A 27,576-nucleotide genomic window follows, 5' to 3' on the forward strand; every position below is an offset into this window, starting at 1 on the left:
ATGTCGAGGCATGACCATCTGTATTTTTATAGCGACAAGCCAGAAGCTAAGCGATCTGATCTGAAGACAGCAATTATGACTATGCTGTATGTGTAAATAATTATTATAAGGCAAGCGTACTGAACGGTAACAGACTAACATTTTCAGAAACAGAATCCCCTGCTGCTTGGATGTATGAGAGTGATGTTGTTCTGCGAAAAATCCTCCAGGTGTCGCTAAAGACGAGAATGTAAAACATGACCGCTCACCGGGGATCGTTCTGCCTCCTACGCGTGTTTTCTACCGGGTTCAGGGCGGTTTTTCCCGTTTTGACAAGTCGGTTGGGTCGCACCGTGTAAAGAAGCGACGGACTCATTTTCTCTGCGTCATCATTTCTTTACCATATATAGATTACATCATTACCTGTCAAAGTGACAGTTAATTTTGCTAATAATGCAATTTTGTCGCATTCAAGCAGGTTCCTGCCGCAGGATACAGGTAAAACACACACACACACACATTTTCAGAACCGCTTGTCCCTTACGGGGTCACGGGGAACCGGAGCCTACCCGGTAACACAGGGCGTAAGGCCGGAGGGGGAAGGGGACACACCCAGGACGGGACGCCAGTCCGCCACAAGGCACCCCAAGCAGGACTTGAACCCCAGACCCACCGGAGAGCAGGACTGCGGTCCAACCCACTGCGCCACCGCACCCCCACAGGTAAAACACCCTGTGCTTAAACAGGTTTGTACGTGTGACTCACGTAGATTGTGGTTTAACTGCTGCTGTACTATATACCTGAGTAAATCTCGTGAACGTGTGCAGTCGCGTGCGTTGCTGACGATGCCTCTGTCGGACCCGCTAGAGTCATTTAGGGTCAGTGAGATTCGCGGTGCAACTGTGATTAATAGTGTTAAAGGTGACAGTAGAATCGGATGCGCGCGATGCGATGATGCCATGGGAGTTGCATGGCCGCGGTGCTGATGGACGGTACTCTGGTGATGCTGCGTGTTCCTGGGTCTTTCTTTGGGCACCGCCGTGTCACTGGAGGGCGAAGAAGGGCTCCGCTGGAGGCGCCGCCGGATCCCAGTGAAGCTCCTTGGACCGGTGCCATGGACCCGGCTTTGACGCACACGAAACTACACAGCCGCGTACGTCGCGCTGCTTTAAAAAGAAAGTCACATAACTTTGCTACATTGTGGCCTTTAGTTACACTGAAAGATCTGAAACAATCTATATTTCCATGGCCAACTGCAGAATCTGCGCCCACGCACGGGGGGAAACACGGAACACCCGGGTGTCCCAGCGTTCACGTGAAATTTGACGTCTCCCACACTCACTGTCACTCCACACACACACACACACACACACACACACACACGCTTCACTCTTGACACGTGACACGTAGGACCAGTTCTGTTATGTAGACCGACAGACAGACAGGCAGGCAGGCAGGCAGATGCACGCGGCACCCCGGGCGCTTCCACGGCCCCAGTCCCGTCCCGTGCACGTTTGCGCTCGTGCGCCACACACAGGTCGGCAAAACCGCGGCACGAGAGCCGCTGCGAGGGAAGCTTCCGCTATACGGCGCGTGGAAAGAGGAATCGAGACGTTTTTCGTTTGCTGCTGGTTCAGTGGTTGCAGGTTATGGTGCTTCTCCTGCAAAATAGCCGCTGCTAGTGTGTGTGTATAAACACTGTAAGTTACACTAACTTAGTGGTGGCTATAATATATACGAGTTTCTGTATGTGTGTGTGTGTGTGTGTGTGCGCGCGAGGCCCTTGTTTATCCCCGTTGTTTATTCAGTGTCATCTCTTCATTTGCACACACAGTTTGCTTCGGTTTTGCTTTGTTTTTAGGACAGGGCCATGTGCGTGGGGTGGGGTCGCATATCTTCTGGCTTTTTTGCCCATTTTTGGTGAAACGAGTCGACGTACAGCGATAGGAGGAGGACGGTGCGGTGGGCTGATATTGGACTGAATTCAGCCCAGTGGAATTTTGGCATTACTTCGCATTATTTACGAACAAATAAAGGTTAGCACGCTATTTATTGTCCACTGAACATGTATTTTTTACAAGAACTCATTACACTTTAATCCGTAAACTTGCATTACAAAATAACTTTGTCATCCTGTTAGTTCATTTCTGGTTCACTTCACTATTTTGTGAACTGTCTTGTCACAGAATCGCTTGGATCAGTTTTTGGAAACTAATCTAAGGTGAGAAAAGTCGCGCGGGCAGAGTTAATTTCCTTCATACAACTTCAACATTTCTATTAAGTATGAAACTGTTTTGCGGGTGCATGAGAACGGCCGATCACTGTAAATGTCAGGATTCGGAATTCCCGAGATTGCTCGATTTGTCTTATTTAGTTACAGCTGCAAAAATGATGTCTTTTAACAGCAAATAAACATAACACTCATGATTATGACAAACCGTGCATCTCTATGTCATCTGCTGGAACTCCGTGTTGGATCTCTATTTATTATTCATTTTATGACACCAAGGGGGCGCAGTGGCGCGGCGGGTCTGGGGTTCGAGTCCCACTGGGGGTGTCTTGCGATGGACTGGCGTTCCGTCCTGGGTGTGTCCCCTCCCCTTCCAGCCTTGCGCCCTGCGTTGCCGGGTTAGGCTCCGGTTCATCACGACCCCACTCGGAACAAGCGGTTGTACACACTGTTTGGTTTATGACACCATTGATGGGCAACTTACCTTCCACAGCAAACGGACTTACGTGAGAAGCGTTTTGTATTCTACGTAGCAAACTTTACATGCATTTACGTTTATTCAGTCAGCTGACGCTTTTCCCCAAAGCCACTTAGAGTCTTAACCCACTTACATGTATTTAATTCAATTCATTTTAATAGTGCGCTCTTCTCACGCAGTGACGCAGACAGAGCGCTTGAACACGGGCATAATGCAAAAAGAATAAATACATCAGGCGTTGATAGATACAGCTGGGTATTTCACCCCAGTGGAGTAAATCTGGGTAACTAGTACCTTGCTCGCGGGTACTAGAGCCGGGACTCAAACCTGTGACCTTTGGGCTCAAGGACAAGGACAGCAGCTGAGCTGTGAGCACTACAGCGGCAGCTGCGCCGACACGCGCCCCTGGCCCTGCTTTCAAACAAAGGGTCCCAGAACGGCCGTGTCTGTGGAGCGGAGGCAGAGCGCGCTTTCGACCAGATCGGCATATAAGTGTTGGACCTCCATGGAGAAACTGTCCCCAGTCTCAACACAACATGATCCTCGGATTCCCCGGTTCGCACGTCAGCGGTGCCTCCCGCTCGAACCGTTAGCCTGCCGGCCGGGGCCCAGGCATGCAGGATCTCTGCCCGGGAATGCGAGTCCCTCGCCTCGGGCCGGGGCTGCGCGACCGCCTGGCGGAGGAGCGGTTCTACCAGTCCCGCCGCTTCAGTCCCGAGACGAGAGCAGGAAGAGGGAGAGGGAAGGCGAGGACGAGCGAGCGGGAGGAGAAATGGGAGGAGGGGCGGAAGGAGAAGCGAGACGAGAACACGGGTCGCTGCGCGCGGCTGCGAGCCGCACTGCCTCGTCAAGCTGTGTGGAAGCGCAGCGCGCGGGGTTCGAGGAAGCAGCCGAGTCGCTGCACCTGTCGCATTTTGATTTATTTATTCGCGACGCCTTTAAATTGCACTTTAAGGTGTTATAAATGTGAAGAACGGAAACAAAGAACGCGGTGAGTTGCTTGTATCGCTTCGCTTCGATCTTCCTTCTTCTTCACCTTGTTTCGCTATGATGAAACCGGTAGAGGTTACAAGTTAACTTAGTTAGTAGCATGAATGATCGCATCCCTCGCGATACAAAATCCGTTACTCTTCGCATCGCAGATTTTTAGATGTTCTTGTTGTAAGACGAATGTTTTAAGACATTGTATGATGGCTTGTCATAATAAGTTATGTACACTACACTACAGGCCATCCTTCTCGGCATGTCGCCAGGCTCCAGCTCTTCCTTACCCCACTGGTGTCTATTTCTTATTCATGCTCACCTTTCCCACAGGTGGTGTCACTTGAGAGGCCACTTTCTGGGCCCCTGATGATGCTACCAGCCCTTCAACACTCACTGTTTGCATAATGTTCCGCAGCGATCAGGAAGGTTTATTTTTATCACTTGTGTCCAACAGGTCAAGCGGCTCATTGTGTTAAAAGAAACCCTCTGTTTATTTGTAGCTAGTGCTCAAAAAGCACGAAATGACGACAAAAACCTCTGATTGCCACACGTATCCTCTGGTGTTCTCAGATACTAGAGCTGGCATTTCAACACACTTGCCCACCAGTACAGGTTTTAAAGATACTTCTCATCAGTGTCTTTTGTAGCATGTGGTATTTTAGAATGAAGATGTGTTCTCAACTGATAGTGGGTTTTAGTTGCAAGGGTTCAAGTTTGATGTAATCGTTGTTAACTTGCAGTGCTGCTCCAAAAGCTACCTTTAAAATGCGAGAGGAACTGAAAAAAAGGGTCTTAAAAAAGCCCTACAATGTTATGTTCATTTTTTCATGGTTGTTTTTGCCATATCAGTGCAAAATGAGTGGTTTCAATTAAATGTTGGCGAAACATTACTGTGGAATCACATCCAAAATGAGTGCAGTCTGCGTATCTGTTTCTGCCTGTAGTTTGAAACAGCATATGCCCAGTTTCCACAATAATTCCTTTTGCATTCAAATGTCTTTATGCAGATGTTAATCTGTATGTATTTGAAAGCTGTGTTTAGATAACCCATCTTCTTCAACATAAGATGATAAGTCTTCATGAAAAACTTGGGACTGGAAATTATCACTTTCATTTTTACTGTACTTCTACATAAATTAGGACACAGAAAATGGAAGGGCTGTGAGGTCTTCTTCACTTCACAAGTAAGCATCATCTGTCCTCTCCAACCCCTTACCTTATTAAAAGCCAGGGTTCCAGTTGGAAAGCGATGAAACTTTGGGCTTGTTGCACATTTCCCTTCTTCCCAGTGTTTTGATTCTTCTTTAACCATGTGTAAGTGTTTAGGGTTAGATTGTTTAGAAGTTGGCCTGGGAATCATTGCAAGTGGAATGTTTTCCAAATGTATCAAAGGAATTCTTGGGAGGGGAGAGGAGCTTTAATGAGGAGCATATTGTGCAAAGACAGATTCCAGCTCTGCACTGGTACTGCCTCTTCTACTATTCACCCCTTCCCCCCTTCCTCTCGGTCATCTTTATTTATTTCAACATATGAGACACCCCCAACTTCATAATTTCTCCTCCTGAAGGCATGTCATCTCCCTGTCAGTATCCCTTCTGTTAGATCTTCTGAGAGCTTTCTCTCCTGCCTTATCTTCTGCTGAAATTTTAGTTTTCTGTTTTAAATGTTTTCCTATGGACTTGCTTATACTTGCGCTTCTTCCACTTGGTGAATGATACTTCTTTTTTCTTCATGTGTCTTCTTGTCACGTTGTAACATCTGAACTTGACACAAACATGTTTTATTTTAATGTCCGGACATGGACGTAAAAATTGAGTATTCAAACAGAGAGTGTAAATAAAAGTGCGTAATGCAGATTAACAAGTGAGTTGCACAAGTGATACAATAAACATGGGACAAAGAGATGCACAAAGTGTTCTTACGAGGACAATAAGTGGAACAGCCTTACAGGACCAGAGTGGGTACACAGAGATGTGATGGAGACAGGGCTGAAACATAGGACCTGGACAGAGGCAGGAAGATCTGGTACTGACAGGACAGGGACATGCACGGAGAACAAGGCTTCGAGAAAACAGGTACACAAACAAGGATCATGGTGGACCTGGAGTGGCCTCGCACGTGATCGTTTGCATCATTCTTCTGGGTTGTGACACATGTACACATTCACTGGAAGTAAACACAAACATGCTTATTCACTCCTTAATGTTATTCATTTTCAGTTGTGATGACAAGTTTGTTCTGTAGAAAAATAGTCCATTCATTACTAAGATGAATACAAAGGCAAATGTGTTTTTAACAAGAATGCATAATGTGTATTCTGGGAAAGTTATGTCATTAAAATGGTCTCTTCATTTGTGGAAATATATCTTCATAGACTGATAGTATTGATGAAGTCAGCTTATTATGAATTCATGTACAAGGATTCCCCAGTTTATTAACTCTTTTTATTTGAAATTTGTAGGGGGCATGGGGGCACAGTGGCACAGCGGGTTTGGCTGGGGCCTGCTCTGTGGTGGGTCTGGGGTTCGAGTGCTACTTGGGGTGCCTTGCGGCGGACTGGTGTCCTGCCCAGGGGGTGTCCCCCCAAGTCCTGCACCCTGTGCTCTGTGTTGCCAGGTTAGGGTCCAGCTCACCGCGACCCCGCTCGGGAAAAGCAGCTGTAGACAGTGTTGTATTTGAAATTTTGGTCTAACTTTTTTTTTTTACTTTTGATAGCCGATTTTTGATTTATGGAACAAAAAATTAGTATAACAAAATTTCTTTGAAGCATGTTCAAAAAAATGTTGCGTTTTCCACATCCCACAAGTGAAGCAGAAGTGCATTAATATACTGTAGTTTGCATGTCTGCATCCAGGTCTTTCCATCTGTTGGTGTGCTATGAATGTGAGAGTGCCGTTTTAAAAGAGTTGAGCATTATGGGAAGTGTATGAAATTTCACAGGCATGTCTGTTGACCATATTGGGTGTGTTATTTAATTGAATGACTGCGGGGACAGCAGAGCGATTAGCAGGAAAAGTTTATCTGATGGTTTTTTGGGTATGTTTCTGTATTTTAGCAGCAGCGCACAACTTTATAAAGTTGTTCATAATAAACACAACATGCTCAGTGGATCCCTGCTTGGTTTATTGCTCATCCAATGGAGAACTGATCAATTAAAAAGAAAAGTGGAAACTACCCTGGACATTGTTATGCAGTATAAATGGGTTAATGATTGTAGCGAGTTTTGTGACATGTATCAAACGTTACCCAAGTCACCTTGGATAAAGGTGTCAGCTAAGGACTATTCAGTAATCATCGTAATTCACTTTGGTTTCTTCAACCAAGTGTGCATTAGCACTGACTAAATTAACAAATACAAATGCACGTGTCTTCTAAAGCTGAACTGTCTGAAGGCATACAAAAATTTGGTCCTTGTAAATTTGAAGAAATGCCTCATAAGCCAAAGTAAGGGTATTGAATAAACCCCCCATAAAGTGGTATCCTCATGACTTGAATGGGTGTATCTTGAGGTATGGCTGTATCTCAAGGTATTCTGAGTATACATTTGGACTGTTTTTACAATGTGGAAAAAATACTAGAGTGTAAAGTACAGTATGTAAAAAACTGAAGGTGCACTCTGAAAAATGCTAGATTTAAAATAATCCCTATTGAGTGAACATGGTACAGGACATTAATGTGGTTTCAGCCCTAATGAGTTTATTGTGTTGTAGAGATAACCATTCATAGTGGACTATATTCTTAAAGAGTTCACTGTATCATTAAAAACTATTAAATTATTACTGTAATTTGTATAACCCAGGTGTGAATATTCCTGTAAAATGTGCGTAGAGAAATGCCTTAGCACATAATGGAGAAATACATACATTACGGTAGTAAGATAAAAATAGCATTTGTGGTTGAAATAATCCAACGAATGTTTGGTCCCATATTGACCAAGCTCCGGTTACTTTTAATCCACCACTTTTCACAAAGTGTCTTTAAATCCAGAATGAACAACTGCTATTTGTAAATGCCAGGCTGAGTGTGTAAATCTGATTCATACATTTTACATGTACATGTATTCATTTAGCACACGCTTTTCTCCAAAGTGACGTACATCTCATAGAAAAGTTTTTTAAACTGGTTGTTTTTAAAACTGGTGAATTAATTCTACACCTGTGCACGAGTGTGTAGAATTAATTTAGGTAATTCTTAAGTTGACTTTAAATTTGTTCAGTTCAACATTTTGCAGCTGTATCGTGATGCGTAACTCAAGAGTAATTTCAAATCATTCAAAGCACTGACTGGCCCTGATCTACATCATATACTGTCCAAGGCACATTGTTATTTTGACAGAAAAGATCGTACATTATGTTTATTTATTTAAAACGAACAGCGAACGGTAAACTCGATTGTTACACTCTGTGTTTCTTGGGCAGTGTGTCAGTATGTTGTGTCTGCAATGAGAGGATTAGCCTTATAGTTGTAGGGTCATAAGAGAGACATCTTTTGCACAACTGGCTGATCAGTAATGCTGCTTCATGCTTGTGAGCGCTGCTCTTCACTCTCTGAATAACACTGTGATGTGAAGTGTTGTGAAGGGAAGTCAGCAGAAACGCTGAAATGTGAACGGACCCTGGTCGGTTTCCAGCATAGTCTTTGAAGTTGACCACTAGCGCTTCAGAAATACACTTGTGTGCCTTGCGAGCTGACACGTATCTTGCTGTCGACACAAGGTGCACATATAACAACGAATAAACGATTACAACAGAAATAATGGACAGAAATAGATCTCACTCCCTTTAGGTGGTGGAACACCTTTGGACTTCCAGTCCAGAGAAGGTTTCTGTTCCAGGCCTTGACAAATGATCAATTCAGTTCAATTCAATTTATTTTTATAGAGTGTTCTTCTCATGCAGTGACACAGAGCGCTTTAACACAGGCATAAGGCAAAAAAAAGAAAAAAAAACAACTAGATCATATATGAAACAAAGAACACAGTTGACTAATGATCATAGTTGACTAATCAAAATTATTTTGTACAGCTTCGTCAAATGGCTCAATAATTCACTCTCCACAAAGATTCTTTAAAGGGAGATGAGACACATTTATTATTATTTCATCGTTTAGCTGGTGCTTTTGTCCAGACAGTTTTATTTACTATCACTGTAAATATTTTTAGTGGAGCAATTCAGCTTAAGTGCCTCCCTCAAGTATACAACACCCAGGCTCTTGCTAGGGCTTCAGCTCTCTGGTCTGCGTCCTTATCCTGCTTGCAGCCCACGCAAAAAGATAAAAGTGCTAGCTGAAATATAACCAGTCATTTTGTCGAAACTGAATAAGGTTTTTTTCCCTACTGGCCATACGTTACGTGTGCTACCTCAATTTTAAGATGTCAACTTGCACATGAAAGCCAAAACATAATTTCTTAAGCCCCAGTATATCCCACTTCCAGGTCTCCACAAGTTCCCCTAAAAGCTTAATACTCTTATTCTAAGCCTTTACACAGTGGCATTCTTGATTCTTCTCATAACAAGCTAGAATGAACCGTGATACATATTTGGTTAGTGCAAATTGGTTGGGTTAGTGCTGTCAAAGCTCTCAATATCAAGTGTTGTGCTGGACCAAACAGCTTGTTTTGTAATGAGCTGCATGGGTGTAACGATTGTTTTGCGCTTTGTCTTTTGTTCTAATTCAGAGCAAAGGGTAATTTGGAGGGTCGTGGGAGGGGGCTGGTCAAGCTTTTTTGCACACAGTCTGGTGAGCATCCTGTCATGTGCTGGAAAACTTTGGAAAGTTGTCAGTGCTTTGAAACGCAGGACATTCACAGGAAATAACAAGTTGTGGGGGGCACATTGATGCCGGCGAGTGATACGAAAAAGGACGCAGAGCAGATGGGAGACAGGAATAAAGAGGTGCTTGTTTAGAGTGAGATCGATGGGCCCTCTCTCAAGGAATGTTCACAAGGAAGTGCACTGAGTTATTGTGCACGATGGGGGGTGCATGCATATGCACAAAAGTGGTACTGGTCCATTTTCTGCAAACGTTCACACTAACCTTCGAGCTTTGAAAATGTGACCACAGCCGAGTTTCACACCTGCAAACCAGCAACTTGCTACTGTCACACATTCCCAGGTCCCCAGACTGTCAACCCCCACTTTCCACCGAACACATCACTTTCTTATCCCTCGTTTTTTAGACGTTTTTCTTATGCACTGTGTTACTAACACTTCTATTTGTCTCCATTACAATTTTTTTCTGTTTTCTTTTTATGGTTTTGTCAGCATTGTATGCAAATCAAGTTATAATTTTACCAAGGTATGTTGTTGGGTATTGTAGTGCAGCAATTATAGTGAAGGATCCTGCTCGAGGGCACTAAAAAGGGTCCTTCCTAAGACGTTAACGAGAAGCCTTCAGGTTCAAACTGTGCTCTTAACCACAAAGTTACAGTTCTTGCCTTTGGCTGCATTTTGTATTTCTTCCTGGTCTTTCTTAGATGTTTTTTTCGTTGTTTAATGTCCCTACATCAACATGAGCTTATTAAAATTTCTCTTTTTTAGCCTATCCCACATAAAAAAATCCATTTACGAAGTGTAAGCAACATAAGGAATTTTCATACTGAATGTGTAAAAGATTTTTATTGTTATTTTGTTGATAAGCCAGGCATTCTGTCTGGAGAAATGAAGCAATTCAGTTTAAACTATGTATGCTTGTGGGTATTTTATTGGAATAATTCAGGTAAAGAAGTTTCTGAAGAATACTACAGCAGTGGCCTTTTCACGTGGGGGTGCGGTGGCGCAGCGGGTTTGACCGGATCCTGCTTTCCGGTGGGTCTGGGAGTTGAGTCCCACTTGGGGTGCCTTGCGATGGACTGGCGTTCCACTCTGGGTGTGTCCCCTCCCCCTCCAGCCTTGCGCCCTGTGTTGCTGGGTTAGGCTCAGGCTCCCTGCAACCCCGCTTGGAACAAGTGGTTTCAGACAGTGTGTGTGTGTGCATGTTCTTGCCACTGTACTTCTTTTTTACATGATCAAAACTATAACCTGTCATAATAAGTCAACCAGGACAAGACGTTTTGCACACACAGTAGTCTTTCAGCTCTTTCCATGTGAATCATTTATAAGTCTCTTTCTCAATGTGGTTAACATGTATTAATTTAGCACACTCTTTTCTCTAAAGTGACTTCAGTGAACGCTATGTAGTGTTATCAGCCCACACTTTATTCACCCAAGCGACTTACACTCATGGATACGCTGCTTACAATGACTTCCATATACCAGTGAAACACACTTTCTTTCTGTCACTCACACACTATGGGTGACTTGGAGCCGCCAGTTCACCTGAACAACATGTCTTTGGACTGTGGAAGGAAACCCCGGCAGACACAGGGAGAGCATCCAAACTGCACACAGACTGAGCTGGAAATGAACCCCCATTCTCTCGCACCACCCGGCTGTGCCACCGTGCCGCAGTTGACTGTTGGGCTGTGTGTCGATCCACGTTTAACTCTTGTCTCCCTCTTTAGATCAGTGCAGAATGAAGTAGTGGCTCCTCGCAGTGGAAATACAGAAGGGGGCGGCTTTTGGGAGGAAGGGTGAAGGACAAGCATGGCACTTTTCAAACTGGAGAATGTGGAGGATCTATATGAGATTGGAGAAGTGCTGGGCAGGTAAGATGTTAAAGTCTAGCATGAATATTCTTCATTAGCTCTGACAGAGTGTACAATCACTGTTCGTCCATCACTTTGTCGAAGGCACGCTGCTGTCTGACAGCCTCCAGCACTCTCTCGGGGTGACCAGTGGTCACCTTTGAGCCGACTGCTTTGCCTCAGCCGAATGTTTACAGAATACGTCAACCAGACTCTCAATTAGCGTCTGCGGCGCATAGTGTCAGGGTGTAATTTTGTCTTCCATCATTTATGCTCATTTAGAGATGTTATCAAAATGCTCTCCCCAGAGAGGCTAACAGCTCCTCTCCCTCATTGTGGCTTGCACAGCGGGCACTTTGGGCAGGTGCGGGAGGTGCTTGAGCGGGCCACGGGGACACGGTGGGCTGGAAAGTTCCTGAAGTTGAGAAAGAGCGCCAGCAGTCGCCTGGGTCTGGAGAGGAAGAATGTGGAGAGGGAAGTGGAGATCCTGCAATCCCTGCAGCATTGCAACATCATGGCCCTGAAGGATGTGTTTGAGAGCAGATCGGAGGTGGTGCTCATCGTGGAGCTGTGAGTAAGGGATGGGGGGCAGGGTTGTGGACCTACCCAGAGTTCAGTCCCAGCTACCAAACTGAAGTTATAGTATTTTTAACTGGTTTATGTATGGCAGCCAAAACCCTGATTGTTGCGTGAGTAGCCCTGACTGTTGGCTTAATACACATTAAAGAGTAGACAGAGGACGAGAGAGAGATGTGGAATGGAGAGAAACAGAAACGAGGAGAACGGATGATCTGTGTGTAGGAGGAGGGTCCTTGTAAGGGATGGGAGGTGCAACAAAAGCTGAAAGGAAGGCTGAGTGAAAGGCATTTCATCAGCTTCTTCAAATGCTCGGTACTTTTCAGGGTTTTCATTACTGTGAGCTTTAAATATGAATAATGTTATGCAGTAATGTACCATATATGAGCTTATGAGTAAGAAAGGGTCCTGTACAGCCAGGGTCAATGTTTTGTAATTTGCTCATAACTGTAAAAAGAAGAGTCATTGGTAACAAAAGGAAGCAGAGGTGTTGAGAAACATTAGGAGAAAGTGGTAGCGGGTACTGATTAACAATGGATGCTTTAGTAAAATACCAAGAGGCTTGAGCAGATGGAGCTGGAAGGGATGAACAAGAGCTGTGGAGAACGTGGCAGAGATAAGCGCTTGCCATTGCCTGTGTTGCGAGGACTGTTTGCCCCTCTGTGTTTCTAGGCAGTGATTCCAGACACTCACTTCTAATTCACACAAGAATGCCGACAAGTTGGAACGTGTCCCAAAGCACGGGGCACAGGCCAGGAGCAGCTGTTACGCTGTACTACACTGGCTGCGCGAGGGAAGACCCTCCGATCTGTGAATGGGAGTGTTAGATTACTTTACAAAGCGATGGGGGATTAGCTGGCAGTGGGGACCTGTGGCTGATTCTGGAACGTTTTATAAACACACGGGTCATGTTTAGGGGCCGTTTCCATTAGGAGTAGCACGCTGTCAGCTGAGGCCAAACAGACGCACAGATACACAGTACCAAACAGGATGGGCTAACTGCAGGCACTGCAATGTCTTTTTAAAGGCTCGTTCAAGACCCTGATATCTTCACCTCTGAGCCTTTGTGTGTCACTGCATGGGTGTGATTCAGCGAGACGGCACCTTCAAATCCATAAAAAATGGTGCAGACTGAGGTTCAAATAGGAGGATACACACATTCCCCTTGGATTCTTCTGCAGCCTCTTCTTTGTTCTGCCTGTTTCTTTGTACCAGGCCTTCTCACCTGGTACAGTTATTTCACTCACCATATTAAATGAAAGACAGGTTTGGAAATTAGGCTGGCAGAGGCTAATGCTGTATAGGAGAAAGAGTATGCTTTCCTGCTTTTTGTCCCTGCTTTGTTTTAGGCCACTTTCTGCTTACACTTCTTCCAATACTTTGCTTCTTCCCCAGAATCAGTGGTGGGGAGCTGTTTGACTTCATTGCAGCGAAGGAGAGCCTGACAGAGAGTGAGGCCATAGAGTTCATTGAACAGATCCTCCACGGCGTAGAGTATATGCACAGCAAGCGCATCGCTCACTTTGACCTCAAGGTGAGGCCTGAGCTCTGGGCTGCACTGCATTGCAGTGTGTTGGGACACACGGACATGCAGCCATCTGAAACATTTTGCTGGTCAACGTCACACAGATCCTCCTGTCCTGTTTTTATCCGGTGTTCAGCCAGAAAACATCATGTTGTCGGACAAGCTGGTACCGCACCCCCACATCAAGATCATCGACTTCGGCCTGGCCCAACACCTTACGCAGGGTGAGGAGTACCGGAGCTTGTGTGGCACTCCTCAGTACATTGGTGAGTGGAACGGTCCTTTCGAAGCCTGCTGTCTCTATGTGTGGAAAGGAGGTGCTGGGGTCATCATGGTGATAGGGAGGTAGTTGTGGTTTGGGACAGGAAGTTTCATCATGTTATGAGGCTGACATGGGCTGGTGAGAAGAGTGTATCTTTAGTGTTCAAATGGAGAAAATGTGTCAACTATAGAAGCTGACACAGACAAAGGCTCTCGGATTAAGCTTTAATTCAGAGAAAGTTCAAAACATGTTCGTAAAACTACCCACAGTCATACTAAATACCAGTGTGATGTATATCGATATAGTTAAAGCTATTTCCCTGAAATGGAGGGAATGTAAACATGTAACCTGTATTTTTTGATTCTGTGTGAAATCAGGTTGTAGTTGTAGATTAACCCATCTCTGAATCTTTTTCTATACCTTCTCAGCACCTGAAGTCATCAACTACGAGGCATTGAGTGAAGGAACAGACATGTGGTAAGTCCTGCTTCATTCAGCAGTTTGCTGAAAATTGTAAAATAAAATGTTTGTAAAATGTTAAAAATTGTGAAATAGAAAAAAATGCAAAATTAACATGTTAAGAGATACTGTCACACCCTTATCTTAATGTAACACTTAAACATGATCATCTTTCTCATCCTGTCATAATAAATCAAGCCTACGTATTTGTTTTTGTTTTTATTCTTCAGGAGTATTGGTGTCATCACCTATATCCTGTGAGTACCAAAATCCACATGTAGCATGAGAGTAACATGCTCAGTATCAGTCATCAGTGTACAAACTGCACCCCCTGTCTGTGCCACCCTTTCCTGTAGGTTAAGTGGTATCTCACCATTCCAAGGAGATACGGATGAGGAGACGCTGAGAAACATTCTGGCCATGAACTACGAATTTGATGACTACCATTTCAGCCAGACTACTGCCATGGCTAAGGACTTTATCCAGAAGCTTCTGGTGAAAGATCAAAAGTAACCGGAGTTACGGTTTTGTTAGCCCAACAATTCATGCAGTTACTCATATGTACTTAAGTACTGGATAACAATGGTGTTGTATGTCGGACTGAAGTAATGAGTAGCGCACAGATGACTTGAAAAATACCAGGTTGGAATAGGTCCCTCGAGTGTTTTTTAAACAGACATCCAGTTGTATGAATTCAAGACTTTTTTCCAATGTCCTAGAAAAAACAATTAGTGCTTGCATGTGTAATGCCAGTTTTTAAACATTTATTCAGCAACAGTGCAGCAAAAGCGCAAACCCAAAGGAGCCTTTTGTTTGTGTGTCTGTACAGTGAGAGAATGACAGCGGAAGAGAGTCTGCTACATCCGTGGATCAAGGTGAGTGTGTGTGAGGGACAATGGTTGAGAGACTGATTCAAGGTATTGAGGGAATTACAAACCCAATTCCAGAAAAGTTGGGACAGTATAGAAAATGCTGATGAAAACAAAAAGGAGTGATTTGTAAATTACTTGTATTCAAACAAAAACAGTATAAAGACGAGGTATTTCATGTTTTACCAAATCAACTGCATTGTTTTTTGAAAATATATGTTTATTCTCCCATCCGGGGTGCATCCCCTCCCCCTCTAGGGTTGCCGAGTTAGGCTCCGGCTCAACGCCACCCCGCTCGGGACAAGCGGTTGTAGACATTGTGTGTGTGTGTGTGTGTGTGTGTGTGTGTGTGTGTGTGTGTGTGTGTGTGTGTGTGTGTTTTTTTATTCTGGAATTGGTGCTTGCAACACATTCCAGCTTTTGGAATTGATGTTGTAAGTTGTGAAGACTGATGAGCGCATGTTTTTGTAGTATGCATAAGATGATGAATGTGTAAGTAGGATGACAAAAGTGTTTCTCCAGCACTCACAACACGCCAAGTGCATTAGTCCATTATACGTGGACAGACTGCTGCACAACACTTTGGTCACTGAGCCAACCTAGCCACCATTAACACAACCCCGACCTTTTCTCAGCCCCTGAATCGAAAACAAGCTGCCAGTAGATGTCGATCTTCCATCAACATGAAAAACTTCAAGAAGTTCAATGCCAGGAGGAAATGGAAGGTGAGAACAAGACCCACACAGTATGTTCTGTGAAGTGATAACTACGGTAGTACAGCGTTTACTGAACCTCACTAATAAACCACCCTTCATAGCTGGTTTTCATGGGAAATGATGCCATCTGTAGTTCAAGTGTTGCAGCTGCATTCATTAGCATCATCTCATTTGATCTCTCCCTTTTTTTTACTCTTTATTGTTGTCTAATCTTCAGTTTGTCCCTTTGCTTTGCAGATGTCTTATAACATGGTATCAGCATGTAATCGGCTCTGTCACCTGCAGCTACTATGTAAAGCCAGTGCGAAGGCAAATGAAGAGCTGGTGAGGAAAACGTGGGGCTTTTCATTGTTAAAATCTTTCACTTCTGAAACCATTTCTGTCCAGTCAGGGTTAGGTCCCATAGACTTATATGGTACATAATTACAGAGTAAAAAGCAGAGTAAGGTGGCATAAGCACTGAGAGGGAGAAAGTAGACTAAGAATGTGGACATAATCAAAATATTAATGGTTCAAGCCTTTAGAGAAGCTCAAGTGCTGGGCCAGCAAGCATGGTACTCAGCCCGAATGGACTCGGGTAAAATTTTAACTGCTGTAAATTACTTGGTTAAGATAAAAGCATCTAGAAAACAGTTGCAATGATAACAGAAAATCAATAGTAAAGGGTAACACCTTGATTTGTCACTGTGTCCCACTCCTCCATCAGAGACAGTGTGAGAGTGACCAGGAGGACACAGAGTCCAAACCGGCATCCCTCCTTCGACGTCGGCTCAGCAGCAGCTCTTAGGCTTCTTCACCAGAAAAGCGAAAACACAAATGACTGTCTCCTAGTCAGCCCTGTTCAGCAGCTCTGGTCTTGTGGAGAGAATTGTTCAGTCAAGTCGCCGGGTGAGGGGGAGCGGTTCGTTATCTTTCACTGACAAGTGTAAGAAAGTGTTATTTTGTCATCCATAAAACACTTCTGGTTGAAAAAACATATTATATGTACGAGTACGTGATACAAAAACATTTCTTTAAATTTGTAAACAAAGTTTCAGGACAGCCCACATGACATCTAGACTTGATCACAGCATGGGTCATATTTTCTAGGATGGAGACTGGTTTCCTGAAAAAAGCGTCAGAGAGTAACTGCATGTGTGTTAAAATTCTAGGTAACGACTAAAAGTTTATGATAAATGGAGAGTCTACAGTTGTGTCACTTGTGGGCAGTGTGCATTGTACCCAGTCAGGTCACTGACAATAAGTTCAGGACAATGGACAAAAATGTGCTTTCTTACAGTCAACCTTATTTTTATAACATGTTTATTTCGTATATTTTCTACAGATAGTTGTGATTCTGAAAGTGATGTATAATACAATGCTTCCTGAAAAATGTCATGTAGTATGTATGTAAAATGTTTTTTTTTTTTTAAAAAAAAAAACTTTCCAGAACATCTTATAAAGCAGTAACTTTATTACAATAAGCTGAAACAAGGCTGCTACTTGGTGAATAATGCAAAACATTTTAACAGAGTATTTATCTGGACTACTCAAGATTTGCTTCACACTTTTAGATGGAATGTTCAATGTTAAACTGTGTAGCTCAGTTTCTTGGTTATGTGCAACACATTGCAAGACTAGTAATTTTCATTGCAACATGTCCTTGTGTTTATTCATGTCCTCAGTTACATTTTCCCAAAAAACACTTGAAATATTCATATGCAACCCTCTCATTTTTCTATTTTTCTCATAATTACATTTACCATTTCGGGAAGGCAAGTGATGAGCAATAAAAATGACAAAGATCCAATTCGCGAGAGTTCATTCTGTCAACCTTCATTCTATGGAAAAAGCTTCATAAGCTAGAATTTACAAGCGAGGTCAGTGTGGTCCAGAGGAATGACACTGTTGCTGTGACACAGAGCTGAAGGCCCATTTGCATCCAAACACAAGATAGCGAACTGGAGCGTCCAAGGCTCAGTCCCGCCCGGGCGAGCGATGCTGTCCTGTAGTCGCTGAATGACCAGAGTCCAATACGCACTTTGACACTCACATAATATCATCAGTGAGTGAAGCATTCTCCACCTGAACCAAATAAAAAGTTATGCAATTTCTTTCATGGATTGCTGTTCTTCTTGTTGTGTAGTCCTGCTTTTCCCACCCAGGGCTGAAAGAAAGGCCTTCGGGACAAACAGAGGGGCCCACAAAAGACGAGGAGGAAAGAATGGCACGCTGGAGAAGAAAGAGGGAGGGAGGGAGAGGAACGAATAAAGGCCCTAGTTAGTGCACACCGAATTCCAGACGCTGCCCCTGCTCCGCGTGCACGCGGCTCCACTAGTCACCGACGCAGGCGCGCGCGGGCGCGCGCACGGGATACAGAAGAGCGCATGGGCGCGGTGGAATTGGAGAAGAGGCCTTATCTCAGGACAGGTATCTCAGTAAACACAGGGCAGGAGAGGGAGTGGCCACTTCAGCACAAGGAGGGAGAGAAAATGAACTGGTTTTTGTGTGGCGTACACACCGCTGAGCTCACCTGTGCGTGTAGAGCCTCCCTCCGCAGGAGGAACTAACTAAGCTCACTGGGTGCTTTCTTTAAAACTCTGCTGTTCACCTGTGAGGTAGACTTCAGCAGCGTTAGTGAGCGTGAAGCCGCCGAGGCGGTGAAGAAAACCGCTCCTCTCTGTGTCTGTGACCGGCGAACGGACCGCCCGCGCGCCGCCCGGCCCGGGAGCTCGAGCCGCTGCCGCAGCCGCCGCAGGACACACATGAGAACAGCCTGTTCAACAGGTGAGTGCGGCGCGCGCAGCCTCTCTCGGGTATGATATCCACCCTTCCGCGCGACTCAAATCCTCCTGGAAGGTTTTGTGTTGCGGGGCTAAGTTATGCCGGGTGGCGGAAAAGACTGGGTGAGAAAGAAACCTGTCTTTTTAATATTTTATATATATATATATTTTTTAAAATAAACCTGAAGGGAATTCCTTCCTTGAGAGTGCACATTCATTGTCATCATTTGGCTCTAGCCAACTGCTGCCGGACACTTCGCTGCGGGTTTCGACAACACGGTAAAAACTTTAAAGCGCGTCATTCTCTGATAGAGACACACTCTCAAAGTAAAGCTGATCCTGCTGCCGTCAGTTTTAATGTGAGGCTTTCACATCACGCGGGTTCTTATGACTTAACCCCCCCAGCACCCGTAGCTCCTACTACGTGTAACCGAGTACGAGCTGCGAACTGCTGAAAGGAAACGCAGCTCACATTCAACATTGATTGTAGGAACTGGCAGAGCAGGTGCGGCTCCGCTTCTCACTCAGCTGTTAATTAATGTGCTGCCTGTAGGAAGAGTGTGTGTTTGCATCCTGTCTCCATGCGAACAGCCCTCAGCTTTGCGAGGGAGGGGGGCAACGGGGAGACGATTGGCCCTGGGGGGGGCTTCTCCAAAAGCCATCTTCTGCTGGCGCTTCTTCTTGCTCTCAGGACCTGATCAAAGTGCTGAGCGACTCATTGGACTACTGAGAACATGAAAGAAATGGAGGAGAGTGAATAGATTCAAAACAGAAAGGGAGTCCTGAACTGTCCCAGTTGGTTTTTGCTTCCTGGAGGAGCATAAATCATGTGTCTGGTTGGGTTTCCCCGTGCTGTTTCTGAGACACCACAGTATATGTTGGCTTCCATCCCTCTTTGGACCGCTTAGGACCTCAGCGATGAGAGGGAGCGCAAAGCCGGTTCAGCCAGCTTTATGATGCTTCACCTCAGTGAGTGAATGAATGGTTCATTTGGTTGAAAACATGCACACACTGTAGCGCACTAGGAGGAGCGGGATTGAAAACCAATGCTGGACCCGATAGTAACTCTGTAGTGAAGAATTTGCAGTGTAAGACATCAGCTGATATGGCAGATAGCATGTAAAGAGAAGACCATTAGGGTCAAGCGCAGACCTTTGGGGGTCAAGTGTTCAATCTAGAAACACGTGAGTCTATCACCTGAGCCAGTCAATGGGCAGATTTTAGGAACTTGTATTTATGTATCGCTTAAGAATTTCATGAATGTATGTAAATTGATGTACTGTAAATAATTTCAAAATTGAGGAACAGATTAATTTATATCAACGTACCACTTTCCTTGAAACAAAAAATTGTCCTAGAGAACTGTTTACTTATTATACAGTTAATGTATTTAAGATTAAAAGAATTTCCTTCAAGTACTCGGGTTTTCTCTGAATGTTTTTAACAAGTCGTTATGAACATTACGTACATTGCTGTTAAATGCAAACCTTTCTTATTAATTTCAAGACAATTTGGAAGAAATTTAAGAACCATAAAAGTTCTTGCTCATACTGTATATTAAACTTATCTTTGTCACACAAAGCCACAGGTTTTGTGCCCCTAAACAAGAATCTGTCTCCTATTATTAAAGACTTCTATGTCTAATAAATAATACAGAACCCACATGTATGCTTTAGTCAAGTCAAAGTGGCTTTATTGTCATTTCAACCATATACAGCAGGTACAGTATACAGTGAAATGAAACGGCGTTCTTCCAGGACCATGGTGCTACATAAAACAACACAAAGCTACCAGCACAGAACTACATAAAGTACACGTGTGCAAGACTTGTGAAAACAGCAAAAGACAGTACAGTAATCAGAATGAGCTTTATTGCCAAGTATGTTCACACATACAGGAATTTGTCTTGGTGACAGAAACTTCCACAGCGTGGACAGAATGACAGTGACAAGACAGATGAGAAGATAATCACTAAACAAAGCAGTAAACACAGTAAAAAAAAAGATACTACAATATAACATACTATAGATATAAACATACTAATTACCATCCAAAAATATGGTAACTTCTGAAAACAGGCTGAAATCAAAATTTCTTTTCAAGACTGAAGTTTAAGGGAACAAATATTTATACCACACGTCTTCTGCTGCACCTGGGCACATCATCAGTGATGTAACCTGTTCTCATGGGGTATTTTGGGTCTGTCAACATCAGACACTCTCACCCAGGCAAACTGACCGGGTTGATCTGTGCTCTTCGGCAGCTGCTGAGGACATGCTTTAGTGATGCTTTTGTCGAACATAATGGGTATGATGGAGAATCAAATTTTCCCCAGCTATACAGGTTGGATAGACTGGGCAGAACAGTCTAAAGTGCCTAGATCAAGAACTTTACATATACACAATACTTGTGTGTGTCTGTGTATAAAATTTTATACATATTTTGTGTGTATGTATATTTTTATATATATATATATATATATATATATATATATATATATATATATATATATAGTTATTATATGGAAACTTGTGTGTACTGTTTCTTGTGTAGACCAACCGTCCATTTCATAGCAGATTTTTACCTACAAAGTCGCAACATTTCAAACACATGGGGGAGCAATGTGTGATATGTTTATATAAGATGACATATCTTCAGTTTTCTAATAAACCTTATTCAGCAAAGTTTTTAATTATAAGAATTTTTCAATTTTAGTAGCAAAATTTGGTACTCCTAGGTGATTACCTAGGTTCACATAGTTATAAAACTGGCCCTGCTGTCACAATACAATGGTAGCTGCAGACCATCACAGGGGGCTGTCAGGAAAGATGACCCACCTTTATCAGTTCCTGCCTCTGATAGACTGAAAGCTGTCCAGAGGGGCAGTGTTGACCTTTTTAAACCATGAACTGATTTTAAAATGAAAAACCTTTCTTTAATGAAGAAATGTCAACATATAGGCCAACTCAAAAGGGTTCCTCATTTGTCAGATCAAGTAAGACCTTTTGCAGCCAGGCTAACGTTGAAGAAAGTTCCCTGTGTTATTTAGATGCCACCAGGTGAGGTGAGTACCACCTCACTTCAAGCACTGCCCATATCTGACATCCATGACTCGATCACGGAAAGGGGGCAGGGGAGCGTTGCTGAAATTTTCATCTTGGAACATGAGACATTATATAAGGCCTCTCCTTTAGAAATAAAAAGTTGGTCAGAACCCGGAGTACATACAGATGCAGCTGTATGCGTGTTCGTGCCTGGACACATGTAGGAAAACAGTTGATGTTCAGGTGCTTGATTATCTTTTTGTTTACATTTTTAAAGTGTTTACTGTTGGCGTGTGAGGAATTTCAAATATGGAGAGATGCAAAAGACATAGTGTTTCTTATTTATAAACTGCCCCAAACATTTGGACTTGTTGAGTAAGCTGAGTGTCTGGGAAATACGTGAATTTTTCACCCAATTACATTTGGCTGTGTCTCTCTGAAACTGAGAAGTACCTGTAATTGTGTTTCTTTACCATTTATGACTTTAGGCTAAGACATTATCTATTTGAATAATGTTGTTGGTTTAAAATTAAAGGGGGGCGCGGTGGCGCAGCGGGCTTGGCTGGGTCCTGCTTTCTGGTGGGTCTGGGGATCGAGTCCTGCTTGGGGTGCCTTGTGGTGGACTGGTCCCGTCCTGGGTGTGTCCCCCTCCCCCTCCAGCCGTACGCCCTGCGTTGCCGGGTTAGGCTCCGGCTTGCTGCGACCGCATTTAGGACAAGTGGTTTCCAACTCTGTGTGTGTTTAAAGTTAAAAGGAAAGGGATGGGAGAGTTGAATTGTGACGTCCAGCTGCGTGAGAATGACGTATGGTAGATCGAATGGGCCGTATAACCTAATGGGTGTGTTGCTATCCAACACCGAGGGAGTTTCTTTGTTATCGGAGCTGTTGACCTAGTGGGCTGGTTGCTGAGTTCCTGTCTAACACTCACCATAAACACACAGGGTGGTGTGGAGGCCGATGCGCTCGCACCTGCACCCGTGTTCTGCGGGACACGTAGGAAACGATCCTGTGCACACTGTCACTCTGAGTCAACTAGACAACAGTTACATGGGAATAAGCCACGCTTCTTCACTGTAACCTCACAAACGTTCAAACTTATCTAATGTTTACACATTGAGTTAAAGAAAAATCTATTATTTGTTTTCTCTATGTATGTAGTCAGAATAAGCTTAACTTAATCTTATGCAGATGGTAACAAACATACACTTTGTTAAATATGATGAAACTAATGAATGTTCTGTAAATGAGGAAGGCGTTCTGTACGTTTACTTCCGGAATGTTAAACATATATAGCATATATTCTAGTAGAGTAACAGTTGTTGTCAATAAAATGCAGAACTGTGCAGCAGCTGAACATAAGAAAGCTCCTGATTATTGAGGCAGATCTGTGTTGCACAAAACTACAAAATGAAGCAATAATCAGCAGCGCACCAAAATTAAGATTTAAAATTTTGAATGTAGGCAAATGACTTAAATCGCTAAGTAAAAATTAAATATGTCGATTTTAAAGTTTAAAATCAATGGTTAAACTACCTATAATTCTTTTATTTACAGTTGTTAATATCATAGTTGCAGAAGACAGACAACTTTTGCACCTTTTTTTTTTCGTTTGGCAGCCCGTCTAATTTTGGTTTACATTACGTTACTACGTTTAGGTTTGGAAATCCTATTTTTAACAAGTAGACAGTATTAGTTATTGTTTTGATCAGGACCGGTACATTGAAGTTTTTTTTTTTTTTTTTTTTTGTGTGTGTGTGTTTTTTTATATGTTGGACTGATAACAAACCCATTTTTTGGATGGATAACAAACCCATTTAATGAGTAATGAGAGCGAGATGGAAGTACCTGGCACTGTTTGTAACAGAATACTGTACGTGCTGATGTGACCCGTGAGTAACTTCCCCCTGAGTGTTGTACTGTACATGTGTCGTGTGCTTGGTTGCTGAGGAGTGATGCCCAGAAGTAGTACATGTACACAAGGACAGGCCAGGCAATGAAAACCACAGGAACTAAATGATGCCGCCCATTCAAGCCCTGTTGGCCCTGTTGATCAATCCAAAGGACAGCAGCATATCTGATGTAGGCTTAGATACAAATATCTGGATATTTTTGGAGATAAGAAGTGTCTGAGATATTTAGAATTTTTCTGAGATATTTCGAAAAAAACTGTTATCCTGGGATATTTAGAAAAATGAAGTATAGTTTTGAGCCTACTTTGAGGGTTTCTCTGCGTTTCCGTCGGTTTTACTGAGCCGGCAAGCTAATCATCCAGCAGCTTTACTATTTCATAATGTATCTCGCAATGCCTGGTGCAACCCAACGTGGAGGGTACGGATCGTGACGACAGGCAGACCCCCGAAGCTCAAACTTCCAATACTAGTACAGCAGTGAGGGAAAACGAAGTGGTGTCCCTTTTAGATCACCTCAAAGCTCCATCATCGAGCGATTTGTCTAGAAAAAGTAAATTGTCAACCTGTACTCAAAGGAATTGCCGTTCTCTGTCAGCACCTAGGAAAAGCGAGCCAAACCAAGAGTTGATGAAGGGCAATCAGTAGTGATTGGTCGAATGCTGATCCTTAGTGTATAAATCCAACAATTGCCAGCGTCTCTCAACATGTTCTTTTGGATTCAACACACTTTAATAACTTTTCTGCCAAGCCACTGGAGTCTCACTCAGGCATGAAAGTTCTAAGAGTCAAGTCATTTCAAGTAAAACTGTTTTTACACATTTATTTGTCAGTCTCATCCTTTCATAGACAACACATACTGGTTGAAGCCGCTGCTCCCAAGTGGGGTGTCAGTGAGCCAGAGCCTAACCTGGCAACACAGGGCGTAAGGCTGGAGGGAGAGGGGACACACCCAGGACGGGACGCCAGTCCATCGCAAGGCACCCCAAGCAGGACTCAAACCTCAGACCCACCAGAGAGCAGGACCCAGTCAAAGCCGCTGCACCACCGCGCCCCCGCCACACGCGTGCACACACAACCGCTTGTCCCATATGGGGTCGCGGGGAGCCGGAGCCTAACCCAGCAACACAGGCCATAAGGCTGGAGGGGGAGGGGACGCACCCAGAACGGGATGCCAGTCCGCCACAAGGCACCCCAAGCGGGACTCAAACCCCAGACCCACTGGAGAGCATGACCCGGTTCAACCCACTGCGCCGCGCGCCCCCGCCATAGACAACACATAATCTTTAAAATAATATAGACATATATGTAGATATTTAGGCATTTTTGAGGACATTTAGAAAATTGTATGTGATATTTTGAGATTTTTTTTTGAGATATTTAGAAACTCTTTCGGGAATTTCCGGAAACATATTTAGGCCAATTTTCGAGATATTTGTATCTATACCAAATCTGATGTTGCCACACCACTAAGTGGAGGTGCTTCTAGGCACAGGGAATTTCTGCAAAGTTGCAATGACGACTGTTAACCTGTAGAGGGGGCTTTGATTCTTCAAAACTGTAGCTTTGCGTAGGGGGCTGTGTTGTAATTGAGAGGAAGTCATGGAGTAGCCTCTGGCTCTGTTTCTAGTGTCTGCTTTGTCTTTCTCGGTTTGCCCTCCTTTGCTCTCCTCCACCTGCACGTTGCATGTTTGCTTTCTGTTGGACAAGGACGTGAATTGTGCTCAACATGAATTACTGTATGAACTTTGCAAAACATTTCCAGTTGTCCCTATCCAGAATGTCTTATACTCCTCTCCCCCCCTTTGCTGTGCAGATGATCAACACAGCTCCCCTCTTACCCCTCATTGTGTCCCTCGCCCTGCTGCACCTCCTCGCTCCCCAAGCGCCTCGCCACTTGCAGCCCCGAACGGCCTTTTCGTTTCCGGGATGGTGACCCTACAGCCCCCTCATTCCTGGTTACTGGAGAGCCGGGAGCCCCGAAGGCGCAGCTGGGATCCCCAGGCCATGCTGTGCGCTAACCCACAGCGCAAACACCGCAGGTAAGGGCACCCTGGGACACCTGGCTCTCCCCAGGTGCCAGCCCCTTTTCTTCCTCCCAGAATTCCAAGTGCAGTACTTCATCTCCTGTGTACTGCCTCTGTGTCTTTATCTTTGCTCCCGTTGACTAATTCTGCTCTGGCTCAGACAGTCTGCAGTGTGCAGCACTCCCTTGTTTACTCTTAGTCTTCCTGAGTCCTCACTCACATCCTGACCTCCTTCCTTCCATGGTAGCTAGTCCTCTGTTTCAGTCGCCGGCAAACTTTGAGATACCCTTTGCTCACTCTTCGTGTGGATTAATGCAAGAGCGCGATCGCAGTGGGGAAATGGTGACAAAAAAAGAGCGTTGCCTCCTTAAAAACTGGGTTTCTAAAGGTGAACATCACACATTTAATGAACTATGTCTTAATATTAAAAATGTTACAGTACTTAAATTTTCATTCTGTGTATCCTTGTATTTCTCAGCTATTACTTTTGTGTCAGGGATGTGTTTATTGGCACATAGCTGTGTTTCCTAAAGCAGTAGAATGTGGGTTGTCATCAAGTACAGAAGATCTGCATGTCCACGCTGCGAGGGGGCCAGGAGACCCTCTGTCACCATCACACCCCCCCCCCTTAGTTACTTTCATGGCAAATGGAGACATGGCACTGCTCTCGGGGGGCACGAGGACTGGCGTAAAACAGCCTGTTCACTGTCTCCTTTGTCTCCTCAAGCACACTGCGCGCTGCCCGTTGAGGGGCCCCGCTGCTCCATTGTCCCCGCCAGTGTCCCTGTGAGCCCCATTGTTTGGGCCAGTTCTGCACCAGGCTTGTTACTGGTACCTCTGGCAAGTCCAGGGAGGTTGAGACTGTCGGAAAAGCCAGACTCAGAAAGGCAGCTGTAGGGAGAACAGAGCCCGAGGCTTGAAGTCTCTAGGAATGACTTCAGCAGATGGAGGAGCAGGGGTATAGCTCGTAGTTACAGTGGCAGCAGTTACACCAGGCTGACCAGTGTAGCAGTCATAGCTCTGGAGTGCCGAAAGCTGTAGAAATAGCTATGGAGAAAGTGTTTATACAACTCGCACTAGCAATAGCAGCAATAGGTGTTGCAGCAGTAGTGGGAATAGTGGTTGCTGCCACGTTTTTAGCCGCATCAGTTGTGTTAACAGCTGTGGCGGTAATAGTGGCAGTTTTCGTTGCCCTGACTGTGGTGTCCAGGTTTGCCATCCAACGGTACAAGTAGCAACTGGACATGACAGCTGGATCGGCATTGACTGCGACGCGGAACAATGGGTTTTATGTTTACAGAGACAATCCGTCTTGTTCCTTTCCCTTCTCGTCCTCCTTTCACACCTCTCCCTTTCCTTGTCCATCCCTGAATCCATCATCTGTCTTGTCTGTCTATCTTTCTTTCTTTGGTTCTCTGTCTCGCTCTCTTTCACTTTGACAGTGTGAGTTTGGAGCAGATAGACCCTGAGTCCATTGAGAGAATGCTCAGTGGAGCCCCAGGCGGCCGACGAGGGAGGGATCCCCGCCGAGCCCCCATAACCCACTATACCCAGGAGCTGGGGTCCCTGATGTCACTCACGGAAGAGGAGGTGGACTTTGACTCAGAACACTTCGCTCTGCTGGAGGTAAGGCTTTTTTCCACACAAGCTGATTGGACTGACTGCCTGTCTTTTACTAGACACACAGATAGAGGGTGTGTCCATGCAAATAGTTTCTACTTGGTACGTTGTACAGTACGCTGTTTTAACAAGAGCCTGGGCACTGCTTTTCACCGTTCACACGGGAGAATGTAGCATGACTGAGCCGGTTTTTAGGACATCACTACTTTCTCAAATACATTTGTTTATTCTGACCAAATGTGTTGTTAATGGCATGTGTAACTTTTATTTATTTTGGAGACACTCCAAAGTTATACTTTCTTGACCTGGGCCTCATTGAACAAGTTTGATCAGAGGAAGGGAAAGACAGTAAAAGACATGTGTTCACCTTGGCTCCTGCTTCCTTCGGCATAAAATGAGCCAAACTTTGTGCAGCAGAGTAGTACCAGGTTGTGTGAAGCTAACTCTCTTCCTGTGCAGCATCCTGGCTGCAGATGATGGCGAGATCACTCAGTGGCTCAGATGGGTGTGTCTC

General features: G+C 44.4%; 2 protein-coding genes across 5 annotated transcripts in view; both read left to right on the forward strand.

The window, feature by feature from the left end:
- Nucleotides 1-299: 299 nt before the first annotated feature.
- LOC108925973 (death-associated protein kinase 2) lies at nt 300-17,069 on the forward strand. Of its 2 annotated transcripts, none has more exons than XM_018738385.2 (12): nt 300-477; nt 11,173-11,316; nt 11,644-11,865; nt 13,267-13,405; nt 13,533-13,662; nt 14,087-14,135; nt 14,348-14,374; nt 14,474-14,626; nt 14,947-14,992; nt 15,622-15,711; nt 15,940-16,026; nt 16,409-17,069. In XM_018738385.2, the coding sequence occupies exons 2-12, from the start codon at nt 11,255-11,257 to the stop codon at nt 16,487-16,489; spliced, it is 1,086 nt and encodes a 361-aa protein (XP_018593901.1). In that variant the 5' UTR covers nt 300-477; nt 11,173-11,254; the 3' UTR covers nt 16,490-17,069. The 2 variants fall into 2 exon arrangements, with proteins under 2 accessions (XP_018593901.1, XP_018593893.1); XM_018738377.2 differs by lacking the exon at nt 300-477 and adding an exon at nt 3,479-3,678 and having other exon boundaries at nt 16,409-17,068.
- A 1,116-nt stretch (nt 17,070-18,185) lies between these two features.
- The window catches only part of arhgef2a (Rho guanine nucleotide exchange factor (GEF) 2a), a 57,102-nt gene continuing 47,711 nt past the window's right edge, over nt 18,186-27,576 (forward strand). For 2 of the 3 annotated variants that reach the window (XM_029259943.1, XM_029259944.1), the window contains exons 1-3: nt 18,187-18,468; nt 25,232-25,457; nt 26,885-27,068. In XM_029259943.1, the coding sequence (XP_029115776.1) occupies nt 18,447-18,468; nt 25,232-25,457; nt 26,885-27,068 (432 nt within the window). In that variant the 5' untranslated portion in view covers nt 18,187-18,446. Of the gene's footprint in view, nt 18,469-25,231; nt 25,458-26,884; nt 27,069-27,576 lie in introns of all 3 variants that reach the window. The other variant, XM_029259945.1, reaches the window with a different exon arrangement.

This window comes from Scleropages formosus, chromosome 18 (assembly GCF_900964775.1).
Source record: "Scleropages formosus chromosome 18, fSclFor1.1, whole genome shotgun sequence".
Lineage (NCBI taxonomy): Eukaryota > Metazoa > Chordata > Actinopteri > Osteoglossiformes > Osteoglossidae > Scleropages > Scleropages formosus.